The 27,062-nt window shown below is 33.3% G+C and overlaps 1 protein-coding gene across 1 annotated transcript in view; it reads left to right on the forward strand.

Moving 5' to 3' along the window:
• Nucleotides 1–27,062, forward strand: part of RASA1 (RAS p21 protein activator 1) — a 107,940-nt gene that overhangs the window by 37,726 nt on the left and 43,152 nt on the right. Inside the window, exons 2-8 of the mRNA XM_061189425.1 lie at nucleotides 11,060–11,212; nucleotides 12,208–12,343; nucleotides 12,957–13,027; nucleotides 16,790–16,907; nucleotides 20,012–20,043; nucleotides 24,389–24,441; nucleotides 26,767–26,917. Of these exons, the coding sequence (XP_061045408.1) occupies nucleotides 11,060–11,212; nucleotides 12,208–12,343; nucleotides 12,957–13,027; nucleotides 16,790–16,907; nucleotides 20,012–20,043; nucleotides 24,389–24,441; nucleotides 26,767–26,917 (714 nt within the window). The remainder of the gene's footprint in view (nucleotides 1–11,059; nucleotides 11,213–12,207; nucleotides 12,344–12,956; nucleotides 13,028–16,789; nucleotides 16,908–20,011; nucleotides 20,044–24,388; nucleotides 24,442–26,766; nucleotides 26,918–27,062) is intronic.

Consider the following 27,062-nt stretch of genomic DNA (forward strand, 5'->3'; position numbering starts at 1 on the left):
TTCGAACCCTGGGGTTCCTTGAGACCCTTTCGGAGGTCTGTAAAGGTTTTCATAATACTAAGTCATTATTTACCATTTCCATTTTGTTGACATTTGCACTGATGGTGCAAAGCAATAGGAGGTAAAAACTTCTGGTACTTCAGTATAAATTAATGCAGTGTCACCAAACTATACTACTAGTCATTTTATTTATCACTGCCATACACTTGTAAAGAAAAAGAAAAAAGCCAGTTTCAATTAAGAATGTCTTTGATGGAGCAGTGAAAATTATTAATTTTATTAAGTTGCAATTCTTGAGCATATGTCTTTTTAATATTTAGTGTGATGAAATGGAAAATTCACATAATGCTGCATCCCTAAGTACTTTGTCTTGAAAAGCAGTTGTGTGATTATTTGAGCTGAGAGCTGAACTAGCCACTTCTTTTATGGCACACTATTTTACTATAAAGAATGACTGACAGATAAACCTTGGTTAGTCAAACTTGAGTATTTGACAGAAACTTTTTTGGGAAAAGAACAAAGTGAGCCTCTTACTCTAAGGGAAATAACTGACATTATTTGGTGCTTTCAAGCAAAATTTGAGCATTCAAGTAAAACTTAGAATTTTGGAAACCTTGTTGTCTGCAACTGTAAGTTTGAAAGCTTCCTAAATAATGTCTTTTCTGATGATATTTTTCTTTCTGGGCAAAGATTTCTTATGGCATTATTAAACTATTTAACATTTTTTCAAAATATAAGAACTAGCTGGATGAAACATTACATCCTATAAGCTTCGTATACCTTACGAAGGTATACGAAGCTTCAATGAGCTGTGCTCATTTACAGACTGTGTATAGTTTAACAGATATTTTTGCAGCTTATTTTTTCCAAAGAGAAAAATCATTTGTGAGGAATTCTTTTCTTGCTCCAAGATAAAATGGCATGCTTATATTTAAATTCCTAATATATTTAAAAGAATAAATCTAATATTAAAAGGTATAATTAAAAAATAATTCAGACTCTTGAGCTGAGAAAAAATGTCAGTTGATAAGCATCTCAAAAAATTTCAGGTCAGTATTTAAATATACCATTTATTTGAAATGCTACCAATCCGTAAACTACAATATAGATATTTTTCACATGTGCAACTATAACAGCTAGAATTAGCAACGGACATGGCATTTCACTAAAACAAAACAAAACAAAAATTAGAACTTTTATGCTGAACTCTAGAACAAATCTGTGGTCAGCTAGAAAGGATGTATAATATACACATGTGATGCTTTTTATTTCTTGAAGAAAACCCCACCAAACCCAGGGTCAGATCACTTTTTTGAAGACAGTGCCACTTTTTCTTCAAGGTTACACTTACTACCTGAAAAGAGTTGTGACACCCATGTTATATTGATGCCTGTTGTTGGAGGTTCCTAAAACCACCCTCAGATTCGGTGATTTTCTAGAGGGACAAACAGAACTCAGCAAAGCTGTTACACTCACAGTAACAGTTTATTATAGCCAAAGGACACATTAAAATCAGCTAAGAAAGAAAGTGTATAGGGCAGAGTCCAGGAGAGAATCGATGCAAGCTTCTAGTTGTCCTTTCCCAGTGAAGTCACACAGACAGTGCTTAATTCTCTCAGTAACAGTGTGGGACAACACATGTGGAGTATTGCCAATCAGGAAAGCTCACCTGAGCTTTGCGGTTTAAAATTTTTATTGAGGTGTAGTCATGTGGACCTGGCGCCCCCTTGTGGCAGACCTTAGTTACTGCATCAGTTTGACTTCAGAGGTGGACCAAATCCCCCACCATAAATCATATTAGCATAAATGATCTGGTATGGCCCAAGGTTCTCAGTAAACAAAGACACTCTTACTGGGCAGGATATTTCAAGGGCTTCGAGGTTATCTCCTAGGAGCTGGGCAAGGGGGAGATAGGCAGTTTAGACAACCCAAGCCTACCTTATTGTGTAGTGGTGATATAAAGAATGTGATATTTTGATATTATAAAATAAAACATGTTAACACTTGGAAGATCTTCGTAACTCAGTGAACCAATATTGCCAAGTGGCTATTGCATAATGCTACAAAATATGCATGAATAAATGGTACACCGATGGATTTTAATAGCAGAGTGGAACATTTATAGGTGTGGTTAGATTGTACATGTTATTTAACTTTTAAGTAGCTTCATTGAGTAGCAGTTTTCATAACCTATGAACCAAAACAATATACAGCAACTGATTGAATTCAGAAACAGATATGAGAATCCAGTTGTCTTCTATTAAGTTAGCTATGAAAGAGTATATAAAATTTAAAATAATGCTACTCCTTTCACTAAATGTTTTTTGGAAATTATAGTTATCTTATACAAAGAATATGTTTTCTATATTGACAATATTAACTCCACTATGTGTTAATTTAAAATTAATAGTAAACATTTAGAATGTACTCAGTTTTAATTTCTATTTCTTGGGGGTCCAGTAATTTTTTAAATATGTGAAAGGACCTGGAGATCAAAAAACTGGTCTAGAGGTAATAGATGGGTGAGATGAACAGCTAACTAAGGGAAGGGTAGGCTTGTAACTGGGATCTCAAAGATAAGTACAACAGGGATTTGAATGTTCTCATGAATCTTTAGTTCCATCTCTTTATCTGTTTGGCCCTCTCACCTTCATTCTTTCTTATTATAGACTGGGTCTTCCAAGTGGCGGAAAACCTAGCGAGTAAATAAACAAAAACCCTTTCTTTGACCTTGCTTCCTGTAGCTTTTGCCTTCAGAAAAAGGCTGACTCTCAGTTTCAGCGTGAAGAGCTCTGCTTGGTTCAGGTGCTCACTGTGGAATGATCGATTTTGACTAGGCTGCATTCTTCAAAGAAAATGAAAGCTTCCTCGGAAGTGGGGGAGGAAGAGTAGCCAGAGGGTGGTGTGAGTGTGATTTTCCTGAATGGGATGGGTGCTGAATAGGCAACATCCAAATCAATGTCTTTGAGTGTCAGCAATTTGTATAGATTGCCAATATTGTGAAAGTTCAGAGTAGGAGAGGTTGGGGGTATTCAGGTGAGGGAACTAATATTTCTACTCAGTTTTCCTACTGAGAAAATAGATGTGACTACAAGGCATATACTAGATGATTTTCAGACTTAAAACATCACTTTGGGCAGAATGGTCTTTGGAAGATTCCTTTGAGGGGGTGGCATTTGGGCTCAGCCTGGAGTCCCGGTGTCCCCTGGAGGGAAGAGTGATAAAAGATCTCTAGAATGCAGGTGGGAGGACAGTGCAGCTTGAGGAAATAGTTTGGGAGAATGCAAAGCATTCTCCGTGTGGATTCCAGTAAGGGATTATGACTTGAGAATTTCAACGTAGGCAGGAAGTTTTGACAAATTTGTTTTTCTTGGCCTCCCACCTGTCTATGCTTACCATGCTGAAAGCATTGTGCCAAGGGCTAGAGTAGAGAATGTGAAGATGACTTAACGTGCCCAGTGTCCTCAAGTACTTTTCAATCTAATGGAAAAAATAGATGTGAAAATGACTAACTATATTACAGTAAGATAAAATATCAAAAAAGAGTATAAGAAATAAGCTGGGAGTATGATAGAAGAAGATTAATTATGCCCAGAGGTTCAAGGAGATAGCACGTGAGGTAGGCATTGAAGAATGACATGGATTTCCGTAGGCAGGCAATAAGGGCATTTCAAATGAAAAGAATAGCATGATCAAAGGGATAGAGGCTTCAAAGTATGTGCTTGATGTGTTTAGGAAGTGGCAAGTAGTCCTGTGAAGACTGGAGAAGTCATAAGAGTTACTGAATGTCATGTCAAAAGTTCGGATTTTATTCTATAAGCAATGGGACCATTTCAGTTTTTGAGATGTGGTATAGCTGTCTGGGGAAGTATTATTACAGATGTGTAAGGAACTAGAAGAGCAGTGAAGCTAGAAGACCTAATGCAGGAATTACTACAGGACATGATGAGGAAGGATGTTGACAGTGGGAAGGGAAAAGACTAGATAGATAAAAGGGTATTGAGAATTTGGAATTGTTAAGGCTTTTTGACTAATTGGATATGAGGTAAACAGAATAGAGGCATAAGTCAGAGGTACTGATGAAAGGTTTCCACTAGGTTGAACCATATGTAATTGTTTTTTTGACCTTAAAAAATACAGCAATATATAGTTTTACCTAATAGCTTGGGTGAGTGGATTGATGTGTGACATAAGTCAAGATGAGAAGCAGGAGAGAAAGAAGAGAAGGGATGTGGGAAAGAATGATGGGGAAGTCTTTTTTTTTAACATCTTATTGGAGTATAATCTTTGCACAGTTGTAGGACGGGTTGAAATAGAAAGAGAAAAAGAGGGCCTGAACGAGAGTAATTGGTGACATTGGAGATGCAGTATGCGAGTTGGCAGTAGTGTTATGGGTAGAGAGATAGGAAGGAATCAGTGTTGCTTTTGACGTTTTGAGTCTAAACACTAGGAAAGATGCTGGTGCCATTAACAGGATAGAGGAGTAAAGAGGAAGAGGGGTGGGTGTGTGTGCGTGTGTGTGCGCGCGCATGTGTATGTGTTTGTAAGGTTAGTTGCTGATATTTTAGATTTGGTTACAGTCATCCTAAGGTGAAGCTTCTTAGCAGGTACTTGGTAACTTAGGCCTGAAGCTTAGGAGGAAAGCCAGCTTTAGGGAGAACAATTTGGGAATTATCCTCATAGAGAACTTATAATTTGAGCTGAAGAGATACTGATATTTCTATGAGTGAGAGTAGAGACATAGAAATTTCTGAGGGAAAAAAAAAAACTTAGAAAATACCTTAATTTTAGGATGACTTTTGGCTAAATTGCATAATCTTTTCACCTTATTTAAAAAAATGTTACATAGGAAAAACATTTTGAGAAAGCATAGGGAGAAAACCTATGTCTAAAACAGTGTCTAAACATAGCAGGTGCTTAAAAAGTATTTGTTGAATGAATAAATGTAATTTGTTTGGGATATAGGGGACATAGGAGAGAATAATGGACTTACGGTGGAGAACTTTGAGTGCTCTGTTCTAATACCTGCCCCCCGCTTGGATTATTGCTGGGAGCAGATGAGTAGATAGATCTGAGAATATTTTGAACTTTTAAAATGTTCTTTGAGGCTAATTTCTCTTTGAGGTACTGAAAGAAGTTCGGCAAGTAAGGTTATAAATCTAGTCTAATTCAGAAGGTTATATTCTTTCCATATTATCTGATAAGAATTAGGCTTGCAAAGTATATTTTGAAAGTTTAAAGTATTCTCATACTCCCCTATGTGTATATGAACTTTTTTTGGCCTTTGCTTGTCTTTACTTTTTCCCTCTGCCAGTGACATCTTTCTCACCTTCTCAGTCCCTTGCTTTCTCTGAATTAGTTGCTACTTGTCTTGTAGGTTTCCGTTTAGCCATCAGTTTTTTCAGGAAGTGTACACTAAAATGCTAAGACTGAAGTTTTTCCATATGCCCCCGCATTCTAGTACTTGCTGTATCAGATTGCAGTTGCCTAATTTGTCTGTTTTCTCCATGAGACCATAAACTTCTATGTTGTGGAGTTCTGTGGTATTAACTTGTTTTTCTACCATGTAGCCCAATGCTTGACACATAGTTTGTTGGAGATGGACTAAATAAAAGGCCATGCCAGACTAAAGTTTGCTTTTAAACTTCAGATTCAGTGTTTTAAAGGTATATCTTAAAATACAGGTTAAGAAATGTTATAGTTGCAGTAGGTAGCCACTGAATCACCATACCCTCCAAAGTTTTAGATTGAACATTGTGAAATTAAACAAAGCAAAACAAAAAAATCACAGTGTTTCTTTTTAAGTAGAAAAACTACCCTTCAAGATAGTTTACAACTATGTTGCAGTAATGCATTCATTGGACCAGATGGTCACAAGTCATCTCCTTGCCCTCTTTTCATGTACTTAGTTACTGATATGACCCTGTAATTGTTGAAGTTCTAAGAAAAGGTCAACTGTAGGAATTGGTAGTTTTTTTGAGAAATGAAATTTCACTGATACAGGGCTAGAGGCTGTGAGGTAGGAACTGATGTTAGCCTCTGGCTAGTGAGTATTGTGCTTTTCCTTTTTTTTTCCTTTGTTTTTTTAAATAAATATGTTTGATTAGTGTATAACATTTTTTGGAGAGGGTGTGGCTCTTTCTACTCTTTATTATCTTTTTTCCAGGGTGATGGGAGTTAAGGTTAGTGAGAATGAGACTATCTTGGTCAAGTGTACTTCAATATAAACTTTTTTTAAGTCTTTATTGAATTTGTTACAATATTGCTTTTGTTTTATGTTTTGGATTTTCGGCTGTGAGGCATGTGGGATCTTAGCTCCCCTACCAAGGATTGAACCCGCACCCCTGCATTGGAAGGCAAAGTCTTAACCACTGGACCGCCAGGGAAGTCCAATATAAACTTTTGATTGCATAAGCATTGTGTTATTGGTCCCACCTTTAGTATATTAGTCTTTCAGTAAACTGAATTTTTGGGTGGATGGACATGTAACAGTGCTGTTTCTTTAAAAAATACTCCCACAGAACTTAAACCTCCTTTGGCCCCTGTAAATATGTTACCTGTGGCAAAAGGAAATAGAATTTCTGTTCTTTTCTTGAGCTAATTTGATCTGAGACATGTAACTAAATGCACAAACACACACAGACATACACGCATACTTCTTATTTGCCTGAACACACAAATATACTCAAGATGTCAAACATACACATGAATATTTCTTAAGTAATGCAGTTGGTCTAAGGGGTACTACACCTCTTATGCTTAGTCTAGTGGTTGTTCAGGTGAATTTACTAGTGACCAAATTTTAGTCTGTCTGCATAACGATGTGGGGGGGGGGGAAGACAATAAAATCATTTACTATAAGGTATCTTTACTTTGCCTTCACTTTAAAAAGTCAATTTATTTTTCTTGACCACCAGCTCAGACTGTATGACTGTGGGAACTATGTTAGTTAAAAAGAAATGTGGAGGTTTTAGGAGATTTATAGTAGTTTTAGCAAATGTTTTTAGTATACGTCTTACCAGACTGAAATAACCAATTTAATTTCAGAAAGGACAGCATGTGTGAGAAAATATGATTAACATCTTTGAGAGTTACAGGAAAACTTTAGAAGTTCATGGTATGATCAGGCACACAGAGTTCCAGGTAATTCAGGTGACAAGAGATTTTTTGGCAATTAGATTTCTGCACTTATGTTTCTCTCTGAGAACTTTGGTGCCTGTCAGTGACATAACTAGGATGAAGAGCATAGTGGAAAGTAAAAGTGATCTGCTGGGAACTTCAATTTAGTTTCCTTTTTAGACAAAGGAAGCTTGTTGATGGTAGTGCTATTTTAATTATTTTCTACTGTAGTAGACAGTTTCCATTTAGTATTGTCATCTTAGTTTTAAATAATTGTGTAGTTTGAGTTGTGTCTGTCTATATTCACACCAGGTTGTTTTCTCATTGTGTAGATTTCTATATTATTCTACCTGATTAGGAGAGACTAAAAACCACAAAGGCCCTCCCAAGACCCCTTAAATATACTGTACCAATGTACAACATGTTTATAAAAACGTTCATGTGATTCCAAATTTAAAAGTAAAATGATTCCTGCAGCTTGTCCAACTTGTCTCTTTTCTCGTTGACTTATTTAATACGTAGTTTCATCTTGGATGTTTTATTTTAGATAAACTGATTGTGTAGTGTCTAAGAAAATGAAATCAAAAGACTCCATATCTGTCTGTAAGATTTCTCAACCAAAAATTGCAAAACTAGCTGAGAAAAATGTATTTACTTCTTAAATTTCCTGCTGTTTCTTTTCCCAATCTTCCTTGAAAGAGAGAGAGAAGAGAGAGGGGTAGTTTACTTTTAAATAGGAGAACATTAGATATTTTATTATTAAAGTATTAATTTAGGCAAATTTAAGTCACAGTATCTCAAATGCATATTGTCCTTGCCATTCCTCCAAAGAATATATCCACATTGGGGAAAGAGTGGGGCTATTTGAGGGTTTCCTTCTAGAATTGCCAGGAGAAGTGGAAGAATTTCTAGTTTATGAATACTTTGGAGCTTCCAACGTCAATTAATATGTATGATATGTTACTGTTCAAAAAAGACGCTTTGGAAAAAGAAATTTCCTCTTAAAATCAATGTTTTAGCAGAAATGAAGATTGGTTGCTCCTGTTCTCTTCCCAAAATTAGATGCAGTGTAAACAGGACTGGAAGGTAGGAAGATAACAGAGGCTTAGGTGATCTACAAATTAATCATCCATTATGCAACAGTATAAAATTTGATATTTTCATTGATGAAGCTGAATTAGCCCCATAGTCTATGTATATTGTATATAATTTATATGTATATAATTTTGTATGTACTAGTTCATTTATAATAATATCATGCAACCTTCTATGAAGCAGGTACTGTTAATATGTGCCTTTTTTAGATGAGGAAACTCAGGCTAAGAAATTAAGAAATTTGCCCATATTGTACAGCCAAGTGGCAGAGCTAGGATTCAAACACAAGCAGTGACTCTGGAGTCTTTACTCTTAACCATTATACTATATAGCCTATATAGTGCTTTTTCATTTTTGTTTTTCTTTGAAGGAGTTTAGGACAAATATTTAATGTGTTCTGAGGCTGAGATGGAGATTATTTTCCCCTTTTTTACAAGTGATAGTAATGAGGTACAAAGTATAGAGACTTGACCATAATTACGGAGGTTTCTGATAAGTCCTAGTCTCACCGGTCAGCTTAATCTCTTCTGAAGACGCTTAGGAGGTATCAGTGCAGCCATCCTATCTGTGCAGATATATTTAAAGTATTCTTGTTAGTATGATTCACCTTGATAATTTGAAGTGAACAATAAAGATAATGCAAGAAATTCTAAGTTTTGATTAAGACCATTCAATTTTTTTCCTAGAACAGTTGGAGACTTGTAACAATGGAATGTTTTGAGGATCACACTCAACTACATATGTGCTCATAAGCCTATTATTGGATAATTTAATTTCAGTTTATAGTCATAATCAAGAATTGACATGTTTTACCTAATGTGTTCAAAACTTAAGAGTTTTTGGCATAAAAGGAATTACTAATAATCAGGAAACAAAGTTGTTTATTAAGATTTATGTCTCTGTCTTGAACTGAATACCTGTTTTAATGCCAGAATCTTATAGAAAGTACATAGATGTAAAAACTGAAAATCACAAATATATAAAAGTCTTTAGTCAGGTATTTGTTATAAATTAGTTATTGTGTAATGCCTCATGTACCTTTGTGTATCGTCTTATGGTGAGTTCACAAGATGAATGAGATTAAAAAATCTTTTAATCTTGACATTTTGCTTAAAACACACCAGAAATTTAACAAATATCAAGTATACAAAAATAGGTACTTTGTTTAAAATTGTCCTTAATTTTGTCTTTGTTCAATGTGTAAATCTGCTCTGTGGGTTAGCTCCACTACTTTAGGTAATAAGGAATGTACCAGGTTCACATTCCAAGGTTGTCCCATATATTTTCACAGTTAAATAAACTTCTAGCCTAGAATTTCAAAATATTGTCCTGATCATCTATCATTAAATTTTAGCTCTTCAAGGAACTTTTAATGATCATTGGTCCAGGCTTTTCCTATTAGAATTAAAAACAAACAAACAAAAAAACCCAGCTCTTAAAAGCTAAATTTGCTTGTCAGTAGCCTCAAAGACAGTGGTTGAACTAAGACTAGAATTTTAGAGGAATGCAATGTTTATTGTTCTTTCCTTTCTTCCCCTAATACTAATGGTTTACAATTATGTTTTTCCTTTTGAGTTATAATGAAGCTTCATGACTGTTTTTCATCATTTATTTTATTTCTGTCTTATACACAAACTGTCAAATAAATGGGTTGGTTTTTAGAAGAAAATTAACAATAATTCTTTGGGGAAGTTCTAAGTTTTTAAAAAAAGAAATAAACTAAGGAGTCAAGAATGTAAGCTTTCATTACAGCAAGCTTACAAAAATAGTCATAGTTCTATTATAGTCTTGACTGTCAACTTATGGCTAGATATTAAGTATATCAATGTAATATGAATATTTATTATTTTCCTCTGAATGTTTCAAGTTAGACAAGTACCAAAGGAAAGTATAAAAATATTTCATAACAATTACTTTGTAGATTTGTTACCATGACCATATGAAAATTCCAGTCTGTTTCTAAGTGTGCATCTGTTTATATCAATCCATGTGGCTTTTATAGGCATAGATTGGTAGTATGGATAATGCTAGAGTTGTAGCCATGGTATAGCCAGTCATTTAAGCAAATCATCTAGTAGTATGGTAGGTAGAAGATAGTTAAATTGAGAGCAAGAAAGTTAAAGGGACAAAGGTATTATTTATTGGTTTGGCCAAAAAGTTCGTTTGGGTTTTTCTGTAAGATGTTATGGGGAAACCAAACGAACTTTTTGGCCGACCCAGTATTTCCCACATGCTTGTTAAATAAATTTGGAGAGTTCAAATGTGTGGTTATGGAGTGGATCATCTTAAGACAAAAGAGAATAATCAGCTTCATATTGAAATAGGAAATTAGAATAGCAGCCGTTAGACAGTGTCATTCTGTTTTCCTATTTTAGGGCACAAACATTAAAATGGAATAAAGTTTTATTTTCTTCCAGGTACCATGTGCCTTGTTATATCAAGTCTTGGTTCCTTAGTATATAGAGAGGTAGTAAATGAACCATTTGTTTCCATTTGTCCATCTTACTCTTATTTTTCTAGGTAGGCATTAGATTGTAATAAGTGTTGGTATCTTGAACAGGTAGACAGTCCTGGAGGTAGAGAGATGGGCAGAAATAGAAGAAGTGAATATGTGAGGTGATTAGGCCTGAGCTTATCGAACAGATTAAAAACTGAGTAAATGAATTATTTTTGAGAGACTGAGAAATTAAAAACAATTGAGTTAAAATTGGAACGACTGGTTCAGAGTAAAATGTAAATGTCTAAGTTACATGTAGGTATGTAAAATCTGTAGTATGTTTTTCAACTGCCAATAGTAATTTTGTGGTTGCTATTTTTATTCTAATCTCTTAACCTTTTTTCTTAGGTGGTATCATGGAAAACTTGATAGAACTATAGCAGAAGAACGCCTCAGGCAGGCAGGGAAGTCCGGCAGTTACCTTATAAGAGAGAGTGATCGGAGGCCAGGGTCCTTTGTACTTTCATTTCTTAGCCAGACAAATGTTGTCAACCATTTTAGGTAAGTCTTTATTCCTATTATGAGGCTACATACTGTAGCTATTTTGCTGTAGTATTCATAAATATACCTGCTTTAGTGACATTTAAATAATGGAGAAAGAAATGTGTTCTCAATTAAATGATTTAATAAGTGATTTAGAGTAGATACTATTGAATGCTTACATTTTTTCTTTAAAAAGAGTATTATTGGACTTTTTTGTGCTAATCATAAGTATAGTTATCACTTTTAAAGTATAAAGAATTACAAAGAAACTTTGAGTGGTAAAGCAGAAACAAAAGAAATGTATACTTTCAGACCACAGAGTAACAGAAAATACAGAAACAGTATTTTAAGAGTGCAGTTTAATTCATTTTAGCTTCACTGTTCTGAAACTCTTTGCAGACATTCATTTCAATTAAACAGGCATCTAGATTTTCAAGTACAGATATCAAAGTCTGTATCAATATATTTACATATATTATTGTCTTTGATTTCATTTTTATGGGAGCCATTGAAAAAAAAATCATCTAGTGCCTGTAAAGTTAACTGATAAAATGTTTGTATACCCTTAATTTTTAGATTTTAAAATAGACTTTAAGAGTACTGTCATACCACGTGTAAAATGTGAAATTATTATTATACTCTGTAAATATTTCAAGAGATCTGTAAACTACTTTTAGCCAAAGAAAACTAATTAAAATTGCTATTTTGTCTTAAATATGGAAAGTAAGAAGAGTTATCTGAGGATGGATTTATAAATATTTTAATGAATTATGTAATTGAGGTTTATAAGTCAGATATGTGTTTCATTTCAAATGCATACATATATCTTTTCAAAAGAAATAACCTCAAGTAATTTGCATATGGTGAAGGTATTAATAAGTGGTATTTTAATATAAGGATGTAGATAAAGGAAAAGTATGAAAATTATAGGTTTATAATTTCTGTGGAACTTGGTCTTAAAAATTGGTTATAAAGGTTTTTGTTTTACTGTATTTTTTTTCCTGTACAAATAGGATTATTGCTATGTGTGGGGATTACTACATTGGTGGAAGACGTTTTTCTTCTCTGTCAGACCTAATAGGTTATTACAGTCATGTTTCCTGTTTGCTTAAAGGAGAAAAATTGCTTTATCCAGTTGCACCGCCAGAGGCAAGTAAAATATCTTTCAAAACTTTATTATTTCACTTTACTAATGGGGTTAGCTCTTGTTCAGTTTCTCGTGATGTTTATTATAATATAATTCAAGATTTAATTCTGGTTGTAGTGTCAGAGCATAACTGGCGACTTCTTTAAAAAAAAGGAAGTAATTTTTCTGTTACTTTGTATTTAAGTAACTAGATTTTTTTTTTATCGTACTGTATGGTGATACCCTAACAAATATTTCTGAATGAATGAGGAGTAATTACTGGTATCATAGTGCTAATGCTGAAGTGGCTGCAAGATTCTGAAATGTCTTCTGCATCATTGGAGAAAGGTTACTTTATATGTTGTGTAGTGTATTTAAAATTAAATGATAACTCATATTACCTGATTAAAAACATATTGGTTATACTGTTAAAAGAATTTCTGTACAAACAACAACAAAACAAGATGAGCATTTCCAGGGTTTGGGTATTTAGAGCCTCAGTAAAAAATAGTTTGAATGATCCTACAGAATTTATAATGTGGAGTTTTACTGGCTTTAACTTTGTGTGGACATACCCAATTTGACTTTGACATAGAAAGGTTATCTTTTGTAAATCAATTTTTTTATGGTTTCTAGCCAGTAGAAGATAGAAGGCGTGTTCGAGCCATTCTCCCTTACACAAAAGTACCAGACACTGATGAAATAAGGTATTTTATAATATAATCTCGTTTATAGGCATTTGAAACAGGCATTTGAAAGACTGAAAATTTGTTGCTCTTGGACTAGGAAGGTTTTGGAAATTGAGGAAATAGCATCCAGCAAAGCATGCCCTTAATATTAAGTCCGTTGTTCCTGTCCCCCTGTGTTGGCTTATCTGTTCAGACTGTGAATTTGGATCAGAGAGGCCACAGTGAAGATGACAGGAGAAATAACTTAGCTTTTATTAGGCTATCTCTGACAAAGTAAGGAGAGTTCTTATATATAATTTGTTTTTATTATTTCTATAGAATTTGATTTATTATATAATTTGATAATTATTATCAAATTATCTGTATCTTTCTATAAGTTGTTTAGCTTTCTGATAGAAAATTTGTTTATTACTGGTAAAATGTTAAGGCTACTTTGAATAATTACTGATTCTGAGTTTATAGCTTCTCATTGAAATCAACAGCAGCATTTAAAATGTAGTGATAACTTTTGGGAGGTACTAAAAATTTCTGGAAATATGGTATTTTAAAAAACAAAGATTCAACTATCTGAAATCTCTAAGTAGGCATTCCATTTTTATATGATTGTCCTCAGAGTAACTTCTCATTTAGTTCTTATTGGCACACCTTTATTTGTGATCTAAGCTGGAAAAGCCAGTGAAAGAAAGAGAAGGGAAAGAAAAACAGCACTGAACTGCAAATTCGGGAATTTTGGATAATTTGTAAATTCCCAGTGGGATCATCTAGGACAGCAGCTCTCAAAGTGTGATCCATGTAACCCTGGGGATCCTTGAGATGCATTCAGAAGATTCATAAGATCAAAACTATTTTCATAATAATACTAAGACATAATTTGCCTTTTTCACTGTGACATTTACATGATGGTTCAGAAGCCACGGATAGTAAAACTGCTGGTGTCTTAGCACAAATCAAGGCAGTGGTAACAAATGTATATCATTTTTCACTGCCCCATGCTTGCAGTTAAACAGAAAAAGCCAGTTTCGCTTACGAATGTTCTTGGCGAGACAGTAAAAAATATTTGTTTTATAAATCTCAACCTATGGCTACACACCTTTTTAATATCTTTGTGATGAAATGGGACATACTCATAAAGCACCTCTACCGTGTACCACAGTTCAATGTCTTGAGGAAAAGAGGTGCTTTGAGAGCTGAACTAGCTGCTTTTTTTTTGTGCACATCATTTTCACTTAGGAGAATGACTGACAGACAAATTACGGTTATTCAGACTTGAATATCTGACTTTTTTTTTTTTTTTTTTTTTTAAGAACAAAGTGAATCTGTTACTTCAAGGGAAATAACTGGCAGTATTTGTTGCCAATGACAATTTGAGCTTTCGAGGAAAAATTAGTATTTTGGAAACCCTGTATTTGCCATCAGGAGTTTGACAGCTTCATAGATACTTAATGACTTTTCTGATGAGATTGGTGCTGATATTGAAGAATGTGATGTTTTGATACTGTATAATGTGTTTATATCTGGATGATCTGCATAGCTCAGTGAACCAGTGTTTTCTAAAGGATCAGTGCATGATGTTACAAAATTATGACTGGGTAAAATATCCATTCACAGTGCAAAATAGACCAATAGAGGTTATTGGAATGGTACAGAAAGTTCATTGATACATAGTTTTAGATTCCACATTACAACCAACCTCCAAGAAAGTACCACTAGTCAAGTTTTGGGGTTAATGTAATAGAATATCTATAATTATCTGAAAGGCTATTAAAATACTCATCCCTTTCACAACTACATATTTGTATAAAGCCAGATTTTCCTCATATACTTTAAGCAAAAAAACCATATAGCAACAGATTGAATAAAGAAATGGATATGAGAATCCAGCAGTTTTCACTTAAGCCAGACATGAGATTTGCAAAAATGCAAGGCAATAATATTCTTATTAAACTTGTAAAGATTATAATTATTTTTCATTTTTTATGTTACCATGTTAATAGGGTATATTATTATTTTAAAAGGAATTAATAAATATTTTTAAACATTTACATTTTAAATTCTAATATGGTAATTATCAATAGATATAATCCATGTAAATGAATAAATGAAAGCCTGTTACGGTATCAATTTTTAAAACTGTAAAGGGGTCCTGAGAGACCTTCCAAAAATTGAGTACTTCTGATCTAGGAAGATGAAAATTTAAACAAGAATTAGAATGACAGAAATATGTGTGAAGTTATGAGTCTTTTTTTATTTATATATACCTGAAAAGTGTTTTTTTTTTTTTTTTAAGTAAAAACATCTGAAGATTAATGAGATTTAATAAAGCACTTTAACCTGTTTTGAGGAAAAATGCAAAATAATGCATAATGAATCTTAGGATTATGATGTTTCTGCCAGTAAGCTTTTTATTTTTCATATTTTTGTTTTTTGCGTCATAAAAAGTTTGTAGTATAGAAACAAGTCAAAAGTAAAAAAAAATCTCTTAGGACTGCTTTTGACCAAAAATGAAACTTGTCATTTCTCATTTCTCTTTGACTTCTATTTTAACGTATTTCTTTAGGTGGTTGGTTCCAGAAAGGAACAATTTATACTTGGCTAAGTGGTAATATCTGCCCCCTTTCAGCTAGTGAAATACTGGTCATTGTTAAGGGTTGTAGAATCAAGGTAGAATGCAGTATTCTGTGCTTATTCAAAAAGAGTGCATCTGAAGCACTCTTCAGATGTGTACAAGTTTTTATTCTTGAACTGGTCCAAGTAACAGTGAAGCTTCAGATATTTTAGAGAAAAACAAAGTTTTCAAAGGTATGAGAAGAGATTCACTTACTATAACTTTGGTTTGTGAATATTAACACTTAAAGGAAAATTTATTTAAAAAATACATATATATTACAGATAGGGATATAGATACAGGGTCAATGGTAGCATCCAGTCAATCTTAAAACCTTAAGCACTCAAAGGCATTTGTTCAAGCCTAAAAGGGAAAGTTCAAGGAATTACTGATGGTTTTATATTGATGACATACATCAACAACTTTTTAATCCTGTGATTGTGTGGAGGTTGAAAACATCTAGAGTCCAATGAAAAGAAACTAGATTGTGTATACATCCCTTCACTCAGGTATTGGTAACAGAAAAAACATGCATGCATTCTCATTAATATACCCCTTGGTACCACTTTCGGAGAAAGAATGCTATACTTGTTGGACCATGGATAGCTGAGTGAATTAAATAAACCCTAATGTTTTTTATGAGAAAAATGTTAGTCTCATAAGCATCTGTGTGATAAGGCTAATTATGCTTACTTAAAATAAACTTTTTCTAAAGTAACCTTATCTTGTATATGTGGAATGAGTTAATAATATTTATTATATGTTTATGATGTTATGTCTAACCTATATCTGAAAGAGTAATAGCATTGAAACTTAAATTTTAAAGTTCAGTTTTCTTGTAGTTACACCCCAAAGCCTGTAATATATGTATAATTACTGTTTACATAAATTCCAGTTTGAATCTAACAATAATCCAGTGATACAGATAGTATAGGTACCGTTATTAAACCCATTTTACGCATGTCAAAATTAAGATTCAGATTTATAAGTGTCTTTTACATGTAGATGATTTAATCTACAGATGACAGAAACAGGACAAAAATCTAGAGTATTTGACCTTAACACCTTGCGTTTTCCAGTATCATATTATCTCTGTGAGGTGGTACATAATCACTTAAATTTCCATGTTTAAAAATTTTATTTAATTTTAATAACTTCATAATTGCTATTTTCAGTTTCTTAAAAGGAGATATGTTCATTGTTCATAACGAGTTAGAAGATGGATGGATGTGGGTTACAAATCTAAGAACAGATGAACAAGGTCTTATTGTTGAAGACCTAGTAGAAGAGGTGGTAAGTTTTGTTCTTTTCTTCTCCTTCTCAGAATTCTAAATACTTTTTAAATTTTGGAACTTGTCCATAATCAGGGAAATTAGCTATGAATATATTTCTTTTATGAAAAACCTCAATTCATAAGTACAAGTAATTTTTCATTAAAACGTATTTACTGTTGGTAAATGCTATTTATTTGTAAAGAGCACAACCAAGCTAGCATGTTAGCTGCCAATTTTCAGGATGTTTTCATGAGTTTCTAAGAATTAAAAATGTATTAACATGTGTGCTTATTTGTATCCCTTTTTATCTTCTTGGTCTTCCTCATAAATGATGTTATGTCCAACTGATCATGGAATCTCAAATGGTTGCGCGTTTGCTTTCAAACTCTTTATCTCCCAAATATATGTATAATTTTCTAGTAACCTTGGAAAAATGGAGTTATATGACACATATATTATCACATGGTTCTGTATTTTGAATATTTCCCTTGTTTTCAATGTCATCACAAAATACATTATCAGTAGTCTTAGACACTATAAATAATCGTGTTTGTGCATTTTTAGATACAGATCAGCGTTCAAGCGGCATATGCATTTCAGATACAGTATTGAGTATCACTGAAACATATTAAACATTGCATTATAGTTTTGAAATTCACTCTTCTCTTTCGGATTTGTCCAGCAGGATGGAATGGTTTTCTGTTATTTTTCACAACCCTCAGAGTGACTGTTTTTAAATTATGCCTTGAACCTGGTAATATGCTGAAACCTGTGCTCTGATTATTGTTCCAGGAGGACGGCAGTGGAGAATATTTTTCTTTGCTATTAATTCTCTTGTCTGCCTATTCTGGCAGCCAGATCTTGATATGTAGCAGTAAAACATACTGAGGAAAAGTGGGAGGAGTTGAGGAAATGGTATGATACGTTCCATACTCATAGTCACATAGTTACTTAGTGGAAGAGCTGGGATTAGAACTAATTCCTAGATTAGAATTCTGTATTCTACAGCAGGAGTGATATTTATTCTGTATGGACAGGAAGTGTTCAAACTGAAGAATCTTAACACCTACGTTAGTTTTACTACAAAGTTTCTTAGTAGTATGTTGGATTTTCTTTCTGCTGTAACCCCCCTACCCCCATTATTCTGATTATTTAAAGGAATTGAAGTGTAGTTGAACTTTTCTCTCAAGCTCTTGGAACTCTGGGTCAAATTTAACAGGATAAATTTTAATAAGGATAAGTGAAAGTTATCCATTGAATACAGGGGGAAAAAAAAAAAAGCCCGGTTTAAGGTAAGGAGACATGACCTAACATACAAGGAAAGAAAAAAAAAGGAGAACAAGTTAACAGCTCAGTGTGAGTGAACAATGTGATGTGGCTGTTAAAAATGAATATGGTCATACTTTGAATTAGTGGTGGAATGGCTCCAAGTTAGAATTATAAACAGTTTTTACTTCAATATTTAGAATAATTTTTCATAATGGTCTTCATTGGAACATAGTGAATCCTTGTAGATTGGAGAGCCATTTGGAGATTGTCTAGATTTCAGACATTTGGTTGCTGGATGGATCTAAGGAATTTCCCACCCTGAAATTCTGATTTTCATTACTGTTCTCCAAGCACATTTGTACTATATTATGTCTTAATTCCAGAATGTAAGCTCTGTGAGGATTTTTGTCTCTGATTCAATGTGTCCCTGTTGCCTAGAATAATGTCTGGCATTAGCAGGCATTCAGTAAATGTTTGTTGAATGAATGGATGTCCCTATGCCTATTCTTTTCCCTCTTCCTTGACACTCCTGCCCTGCTAAACTGCTTTGTAAAATTTGATTCATCTATCAGTTCGGCTCAGATGTTGCCCCTTTTTTCACACCCTTTCTTAGGCTAAATTGTTTCCTCGTGTGTTTCCATAGCACCTTGTTAACTTTATATCCCATTACATTTAAAATTAATTTATTCTGTAAACCTCTTATATAGAGATTAACTCCTTTTGGGCAACGATAATGCATTTTGTTTTTATGTGATTTGTTTTTAGCATTTTGTAATATAGAAGGCATTTAGCAAGTGTTTGATTTTAATTTGGTTAGATATTTGATATTTGAGTGAGGACCAAATTTAGAGAAGTAAATCCACGTGTACTTAGTTCATTTTTCTACTCTTTCCTTCGTTATTCAATGGAAACTCGATGCCAGGTACTGTGTTGGGTACTAGGACTACAATTCAACAGATATTCAGTGAAAATTATGTGCCAAGCATTGTGCTAGTGGTTGTGGTAGTCATTGTTAACAAAAAATGGCTCAGGTCTTAAGATGCTTATAGCCACGATAATGGAATGAATATCACCTAGTATATCTTAAATAATGGCAATATCAAATAGAGTAGGGTAAAGTTCAAAAGATGGAAAAAGAAAGATGTCTTTTCTATTCAGAGTAAAAGTTCATGTTTATGTTTTAGGGACTCAGTGTCTTAATGAGGAGGTAGTATTTGAGATAGATCCTGCCTAGATGGTTTAGGTTTTAACTAACAGGTAGGAAGTAGTGAGTGGAAAGGACATTCTAAGTAAAAAAGAACAAGCTACAGTGGTGGGAAAATGTAGATTAGCAAAGAGGTAGTTTATGTGTGACCATGGTATAGATACCTAAAGAGAAATGGTAGTATGAGACAGGAAACATAGACTTGAGTCATATGGTAAAGGATTCTGGTTGTAAACTGGGAGTTTGTGGGCAGTAGAGAGGTACCAAAGGCCTGGTTTTTTAAATTTGTTTATTTTTGTTTTGTTTGGTGTTTCTTAATGCAGGGCAAAGTTGCTGTTGAAACTGATGAATCCAGATTGGAGTGGTGGGGTGGGATGGGGCACAGAGGTAATTATACTAGTTGGCTGTTGTTAATAGTTTAAGAAAAGAGAGGAGAAGGGCCTGGATTAAAGTAATCACAACAAAGAGAGAAGAGGACTAAGGGGGAGAGTTTTGGAAAGACCTTTCATGAATAGAAACACCTTTTCTTGTATATACGTAAATAAATATGAAGGGCAGGGTGTAGATATGTTTGAAGATAAGATTTTATTAATTTTAATAAAAGTATATTAATAATTCCATAAAAACTGTCTTAATGTCTTTCCCTTTAGGGCCGGGAAGAAGATCCACATGAAGGCAAAATGTAAGTTTGTGTTAACTATTAAAAGGGAAAAAAATATATTGTAAACTTACTAATTGGAAAACTTTGATCTAAAAATATTTTAAAAGAAAATTGATACTTTTTGAGCTGACTTAAAAAGTTTTTTTTATTTGGCTCAAGAGTTGATTTCTAACTGTTTTCTTAAGGACCTAGTGATAATGAAGGTGGCTTATACCTACATATAACTCTTATATCACCAAACTAAAGACTTTTTGATAAACAGTACATTAATAACATTATGAATGTCATAATTCCTCACATTTTTTTTTGTTTTCTTATTGATTTATTCATAGTGTTTCTTGTTTTTGTTGCCATTATCTTTTATGTACTTTATGGTTCAGTTTTTGTTTTGTTTTTTTAAAGTCAGAGAGCTCTTCCCCCCAATTATGGTTCTTTACCATATTAATAAGATTCTGCAAGGACTTTCTTTTCATAATTTTTTCAGGCTGATTTTAAGTATCTTGTAAGGGCTAATTCAAAGACCAGGTATTACTACACCTACTACTTGCCACATTCTTATCTTATATTCCTACTATTTGCTACATTCTTCCCTTATATTCCAGAAGTTTTTAGTTGCTTTTATGGGAGATCACTCCCCATGGTGTTTCAGCTTTGCTCTAATTTTATTAATGTCCTTGAAGATCTTTTTTAGTGTCCTTCTCATCCCTCTTGATAGTTATTTGTATATATCTTTTCTTTTAAAGGGCTTAACTCTTTTTTTTAAAATTTTTTTTTCTTTTTCTTTTTTTTTTTTTTAACATCTTTATTGGAGTATAATTGCTTTACAATATTGTGTTAGTTTCTGCTGTATAACAAAGTGAATCAGCTATACGTATACATATATCCCCATATCCCCTCCCTCTTGTGTCTCCCTCTCACCCTCCCTATCCCACCCCTCTAGGTGGTCACAAAGCACTGAGCTGATCTCCCTGTGCTATGCAGCTGCTTCCCACTAGCTATCTATTTTACATTTGGTAGTGTATATATGTCAATGCTACTCTCTCACTTCGTCCCAGTTTACCCTTCCCCCTCCCCGTGTCTAAAGGGCTTAACTCTTAATCCAAATTCTGTTTTACTCATATTATTTTAATAAACTGTTCATCTAATATGTTTTCAGTGGAATATTTTTTCTTACCTTCCTGTCGGCAATTATGGGTGGAATTTAAGGCTTGCCTCTCAAGTGTTTGCTTATTCTGAATTCTAACCATTAGAACATGAAAACAAACTGAATACTCCACTTTCAGTCATCTAATTTAGTTCCCACCCTTTCTTAAGTGGAACATATGAGATTTTCTGAGTTCATTTTCCTTATTGTTCTGTGTAGCTGCAAAGTAGGCTTCATCAGTGAGACTGTACTTTGTTGATTGTACTAGTTTGAAGTCTTCTCACTACCTATGTGAGGAGTTGCAAATTCTAATTAATGTTTGGAGGGAGGCATACAGATAATGTAAACAAATGAACTGGGTCAGGTGTATATATTCCCATTTTTCTCAAATTACAATAATCTTGATCTTTCTTATTTTCCCGCTTTTATAGCGATCAAGGTACATGGAACTGTTTCGCTACTGTAAGAAAATAACACTGCAAGTGTGGTAATAAATGGAAACTAACATTCACTCTTTGTATCACAAAATACTGCAGGAAGTCAAAATCTAGACAGTGTTTGCCTGCAGTGAGGTGACCGGTCTAATTGATGTGTGAAAGTGTGTGAGTCTAGTGTTATGAAAGCCTCCTGATTTTCAAGAGAAGCAAGAAATCTATATTTTTATCCCTATTTAAAATAATACCATAAATTCTTTTTAAAAAGAAAAGAAAAAAAAGAGAGGTCAAATACCAATAAACATTTAAAGCTATATCCAGTTTTCTTATAACAAAGTTTAAATCCCAGTTTCACTGGGAAATCTTTTTTTAAAATTTAATACATTTGTGATCGTTCCATATTCTGAACTTTATAATTTTCTACTCATTTGGTATTTAGCATAAGCTAAATTTGCATTGTTGGTTTATTTTATGTATTTGTCAGCTCCCTCTAATTTCTTAAGGTGTTGACTGGCAGTGAAGCATCCTCAGTAGCATCCCCGAGTGCTTTTTGAGACTAAATAGATGGTATAACTTTAGCTGTGTTCCTTTTCAGCTCCATATTTCCATGACACAAGTACCAAGTCCTGCTATTTTTATCTTCTAAAATATTTCTTGAATGTGTGTGCCTTCTTCTCAGTCTTAAGGAACCATATTCTAGTTCAGGCCCTTTTCATCTCGTACCAGGACTTTGATGTAGCAATAACCTCTAAGTTGGTCTTGCTTGACACTTTAGTCTCCTCAAATCCTTTCTTCTAACAGCTAGAATAATCGACCTAAAACATGTGTCTGACTGTATTACTTTCTCACTTAAAATTCTTGCCTGATTCTCTTTACCTTAGCAGAGTCTGAAAAGATCTGATCCAGGTCTTGTGTCCTTTATAAGCCCTATCTCTTGTCATTTCTAGTTTTATATTCTACTCTACAGCTTGTAGATCTTCAAATGCTTAGTACTGTTTTTCTCCTTCGCTCAAGCTACTTCCTAGGCCAGAATTCCCCTCCATTGTGTTTGGTTAATGCCTATTCTTACTTAGAGACTTAACCCATTTATCACTCTTCCCAAGAAGTCTTCTGTTATCTTCCCCTGTATACACCCTACAGAATTGGTGCCCTTCTCTGTTATTCTAAAAATGCCCTCAGCATGTACCTATCACTGCGCTTTGTTATATTTTCTACATTCTCTTTATAGTTATACAGTATTTATGTTCCTTTTTCTTACTAGAATGGGGACTTCTTAAGGTCACAGTCTCATTTTTCTATTATTGGTACAAACCATGTGCTTGAAATATACTCATTTTACATGTGGTAATAAATGCCTGAATGAGGAAACTCAGATCCAATCCTTTCAGAAAACAGTATTGCCAATTTGTTCTCTAAACGCTATTTTTTGCCCCCTTCCCCTTTTAAATTCCCTTTTTCTCCTTTATTCTAGCTATAGAGAAATATAGGATGGGCCTTCGAGGTCATCTAATCAACTATCCATTAGAATATAGAAATGCTGTTTTAGCATTTGTAGTAAATGGTCATTTCAGCTGTGTTTGAATGCAGTATGGAACTTTACTGCCTTTTAAGGCAGCCTGGACTGCTCCAGTTATTGTATACTTGTTTTAAATTATTCAAAATTAGCATTGGGAGCCTCAGGAAATCTGAATTAGTGAGTTAAGGGTTGGAATAAAGTTAAAGAGAGAAAGTAAAAGTTTAACATTTTATTCATGTGAAAAGGTAAAAATTCAGTTATATTTTATACTCTGACCAGTAATAATATGGATAATTTAAAACAGTATGAACTGCCTCTAAACCTGTAACATTGGATTTTAGGCCATTTATATATTTTAGTCTTGTAGTATTTTTACTTTCCAACTTGTTCTTTAAGCCACGATTAAAAATAATTATAGACCCTAAGAATATATGGCAAAGTGGTAGAGAGCTTGGTATTAACATATAACATGTCTTAATCAGCAAGATAGATATAGTCCTTCAGATGAGAGATTTTAAGTAATTTAATTACTAGTAATTAATTTTTTAAACCAGATGTATCATTTTAAGGTAAATTATTTAAGTACTTTAGTTATTATATGCAGTAGATTTTGACTCTAATGCCTTTTATAATAATTTCTAAAGGCTTATTTTAAGTATGCAGAATATAAAATATTCTAGCAATCTGATATGATAGGCCATTAGCTCAAATAGAATTAGTAATACTAAGTCATTCTTTCAGTTCTTGATGTTGGTATCTATTCTTTCTCATCATTCAGTCTTATTTTCTGGCTTTCAGTAAAGTATGAATCAACCATGTTGATTTGAAGAGAGAACTTATAGGGAAATTCACTTTGAGAGAAGTATGAGAAAAATTAATCCACTAATTTTTTTTCTGGGCAGTTCTGGTGGGCTCTACCTCTACCACTCCCCGCTCCTAATCAAAAGAAAAAAGAATGCTAGCTATGCTGTAAGCTTAACAATTTGTCATTATCAGAATTAAAATCATTGCTGTTTTTGTATTGATAATTAATATGGAAATTGTAGTTCATACTAGATCGTCCCTAATTTTTCTATATTTTGTTGAACTTAGGCATGTTTACAAAGTGTAGTAACAATTGTAAAAGGAGTGAGGTCATTTGGTCAATTGCATTGCATTTATTTCATTATGTCAGCTTGAATTAAACTTATTATATTATGTTAGTTGTTTAGTTTTGATGGTATAACAGCAAAAAAGACTTGATTTACATATTTAATTTATCCTCTTTTTAAGATGGTTCCATGGGAAAATTTCCAAACAAGAAGCTTATAATTTACTAATGACAGGTATTTATATATTCACTTTCCTTTTCTAATGTTGTTATTTAAAAAGAAGAAAAAAGTGAACCAACCATTTATCATGTATTTTGCCTTTAGCATTCATTTGATATTTATGTATATTGTAATTTCTTGCCCAGCACAGAGAAATTGGTGTTCTTGGTTTTTGGTGTTTTTTAGTTCAAAACATGCAGTATAAAATTCAGTGCAGTGTGTTTTCCTTCTGCATCAGGCCCCTGTACTCTTCCTTAGAAGCAGTGCCAGATGAGTGTTTTTTCCTATGTTTCTAGAAGTTTCGTGTCTGTGTGTGTCTTCCTTCCTCACCCCTACTTACCCCCCTACACATACCCCCCCACACACTCTCACAGGAACATACAACACACTTTTTTCATGTTAAGATGTATTTTGGGAAATCTTTCCGTATCTGCATATATAAATTTTCATTATTCTTTTTAATGACCATAAGCTTTCCATTGTGTAAATACCATAATTTATTATCAGTCTCTTATAGAGGAGTATCATGTTGTTTTCATTTTCTTGCTGTTCAGGTACAGCAAATGTGCTTACATTTATCTTTGTACACTTGTAGAATTATAAAATTGGGCCTTATTTAAAATATGTTGATTTTAACATTTCCTAAAACTCTGTGGTTACAGAGATATGCAAAATAAAAATTGAATTGTACTGTGGGTTTATTATTTAAAACAAAAACTATTCCATTATCACTTATCCTAACTAAAATTTAAGACTGAATTAATTTAATTACCACATATCTCTTCAGGAAACCATACTTTAGAAGGACTTGAGACAAGTTTAAGCAGTAATCTGTAATTTAGAAGTCTTAGTTCTTTAAAAATGACCAGAGTTCAATGTATATGTTGAATAAACCACTGATCATTTAAAGATCTTATCTGAGTTACTGTTCAAGCCATAAGGCATTGCCTTTAATGTAATTAATAGTTGGCTCTTTTGAAAGATTTATGGCAGTTTTAGGAAGTATTCAATTTTATTGTGGGGCTATAGGTTAAAAAGTCATTAAAGAACATGGTAATTCTATATGTTAGTAACAGAGACCAAATGTTCAACCAAAATGACATGCTACCTGCTTTCAAAGTGGGACCAAAATATTTATTTTAGTGAATTTACTGAATTTTGAATATACATTTATTATTTTGAACTTGCACCACCAAATACCTGAGGCACTCACTCTTGTTTTAGGCATGTAAATTGAAAAAGAGCTAAACTTAATTTCCTTACGTTAGTTTTTATTTTCTTTCGGTCATGTGCTCTTTTAAGAGTCCGGTGATTTTCTCCCAGGAAGAATACACATAAGCACTTGCATGCACAATTTTGCAGTAATTCCTATTCTTTGTATTGAACATGAAATTACTTGGTAGTAAGTGCCTTGGATAGATGATTGGAACTATTAGTTATTTACATAAAAATGACGTCTGATATTCTAAGTGTTCATTTTGCTTTCCTAAAAGCAATCAAGTTCTGATCTTTTCTGTCATTAGGACTTAGAGAAAAGGTAAAAAAGCATCTTAGTGGTAAAAGTCACTGCCAATTGCAGATGTCAAAGACTTCTCTAAAATTAATATGAAAATATTTAATACATGATAATTTGCTTCTGTATGACTTTTCAAGATCGTGCCTATTAAATGAAATATAGTGCATGTGTATTGATTTTGATTAGGTACACAAATATTTCAGTTGTTTTGAATCTACTTTTGTAAGCTTTTGGTACTATTTTATTATAGTTATGACTTTTTAATGTTTAATCAGAAGCATTACTTAAGTATAGAGTATTCTTAAGTAAAATTCACTTTTACTTTTTTAGACTTTTCTTTTGCAAACAGAATATGGTGGTTTTAGCCAGTAACCCCATCTGTGGTTAGAGTATTCTTTCCAAGTTATGACAGGTGGAGACTTCTTAACCAGAAGTCAGTGCTGCACACTTCTGCCCTGTATTTTTATGTAATAAAGACAAGCAACATCATGGGTGGTTGTGACTCATAAACCAGAAAATACAAAAAGAAATTGCCTTAAAATTATCTTTATTTTTAAAAAGTTTCAGGAATTCTCTCGTGTCCAGTGGTTAGGACTCGGTGCTTTCATTGCCATGGCCTAGGTTCAGTCCCTGGTCGGGGAACTAAATCCTGCAAGCCGTGCAGTGCAGCCAAAAACAAAACAAAACAAAACAAACAAAAGTTCCTGGTGAAAATTTTACATATGTTTTTGACTTTTGAATGTATTTTGTAATTATACTACTTAACGCTTTTTCTTTTTTAATTTGATAATTAGGGAATAAAACTAACAGCTTAATTTTTATAGTTGGTCAAGTCTGCAGTTTTCTTGTGAGGCCATCAGATAATACTCCTGGTGACTATTCACTTTATTTTCGGACCAATGAAAATATTCAGCGATTTAAAATATGTCCAACACCAAACAATCAGTTTATGATGGGAGGCCGATATTATAACAGGTAAGTTGTGAGAAATTTTTAGTTTTACTTTTGGCAAGGAGAGTTGAAATCTTGATAATATAATATATCAGAATCAAAATTATATAAAAGTTTCTGACTTCGTAATATTTAAAATTATAAGACATTTAATATAATTTAGTAGTAG

Source organism: Eubalaena glacialis, chromosome 4 (genome assembly GCF_028564815.1).
Source record: "Eubalaena glacialis isolate mEubGla1 chromosome 4, mEubGla1.1.hap2.+ XY, whole genome shotgun sequence".
Lineage (NCBI taxonomy): Eukaryota > Metazoa > Chordata > Mammalia > Artiodactyla > Balaenidae > Eubalaena > Eubalaena glacialis.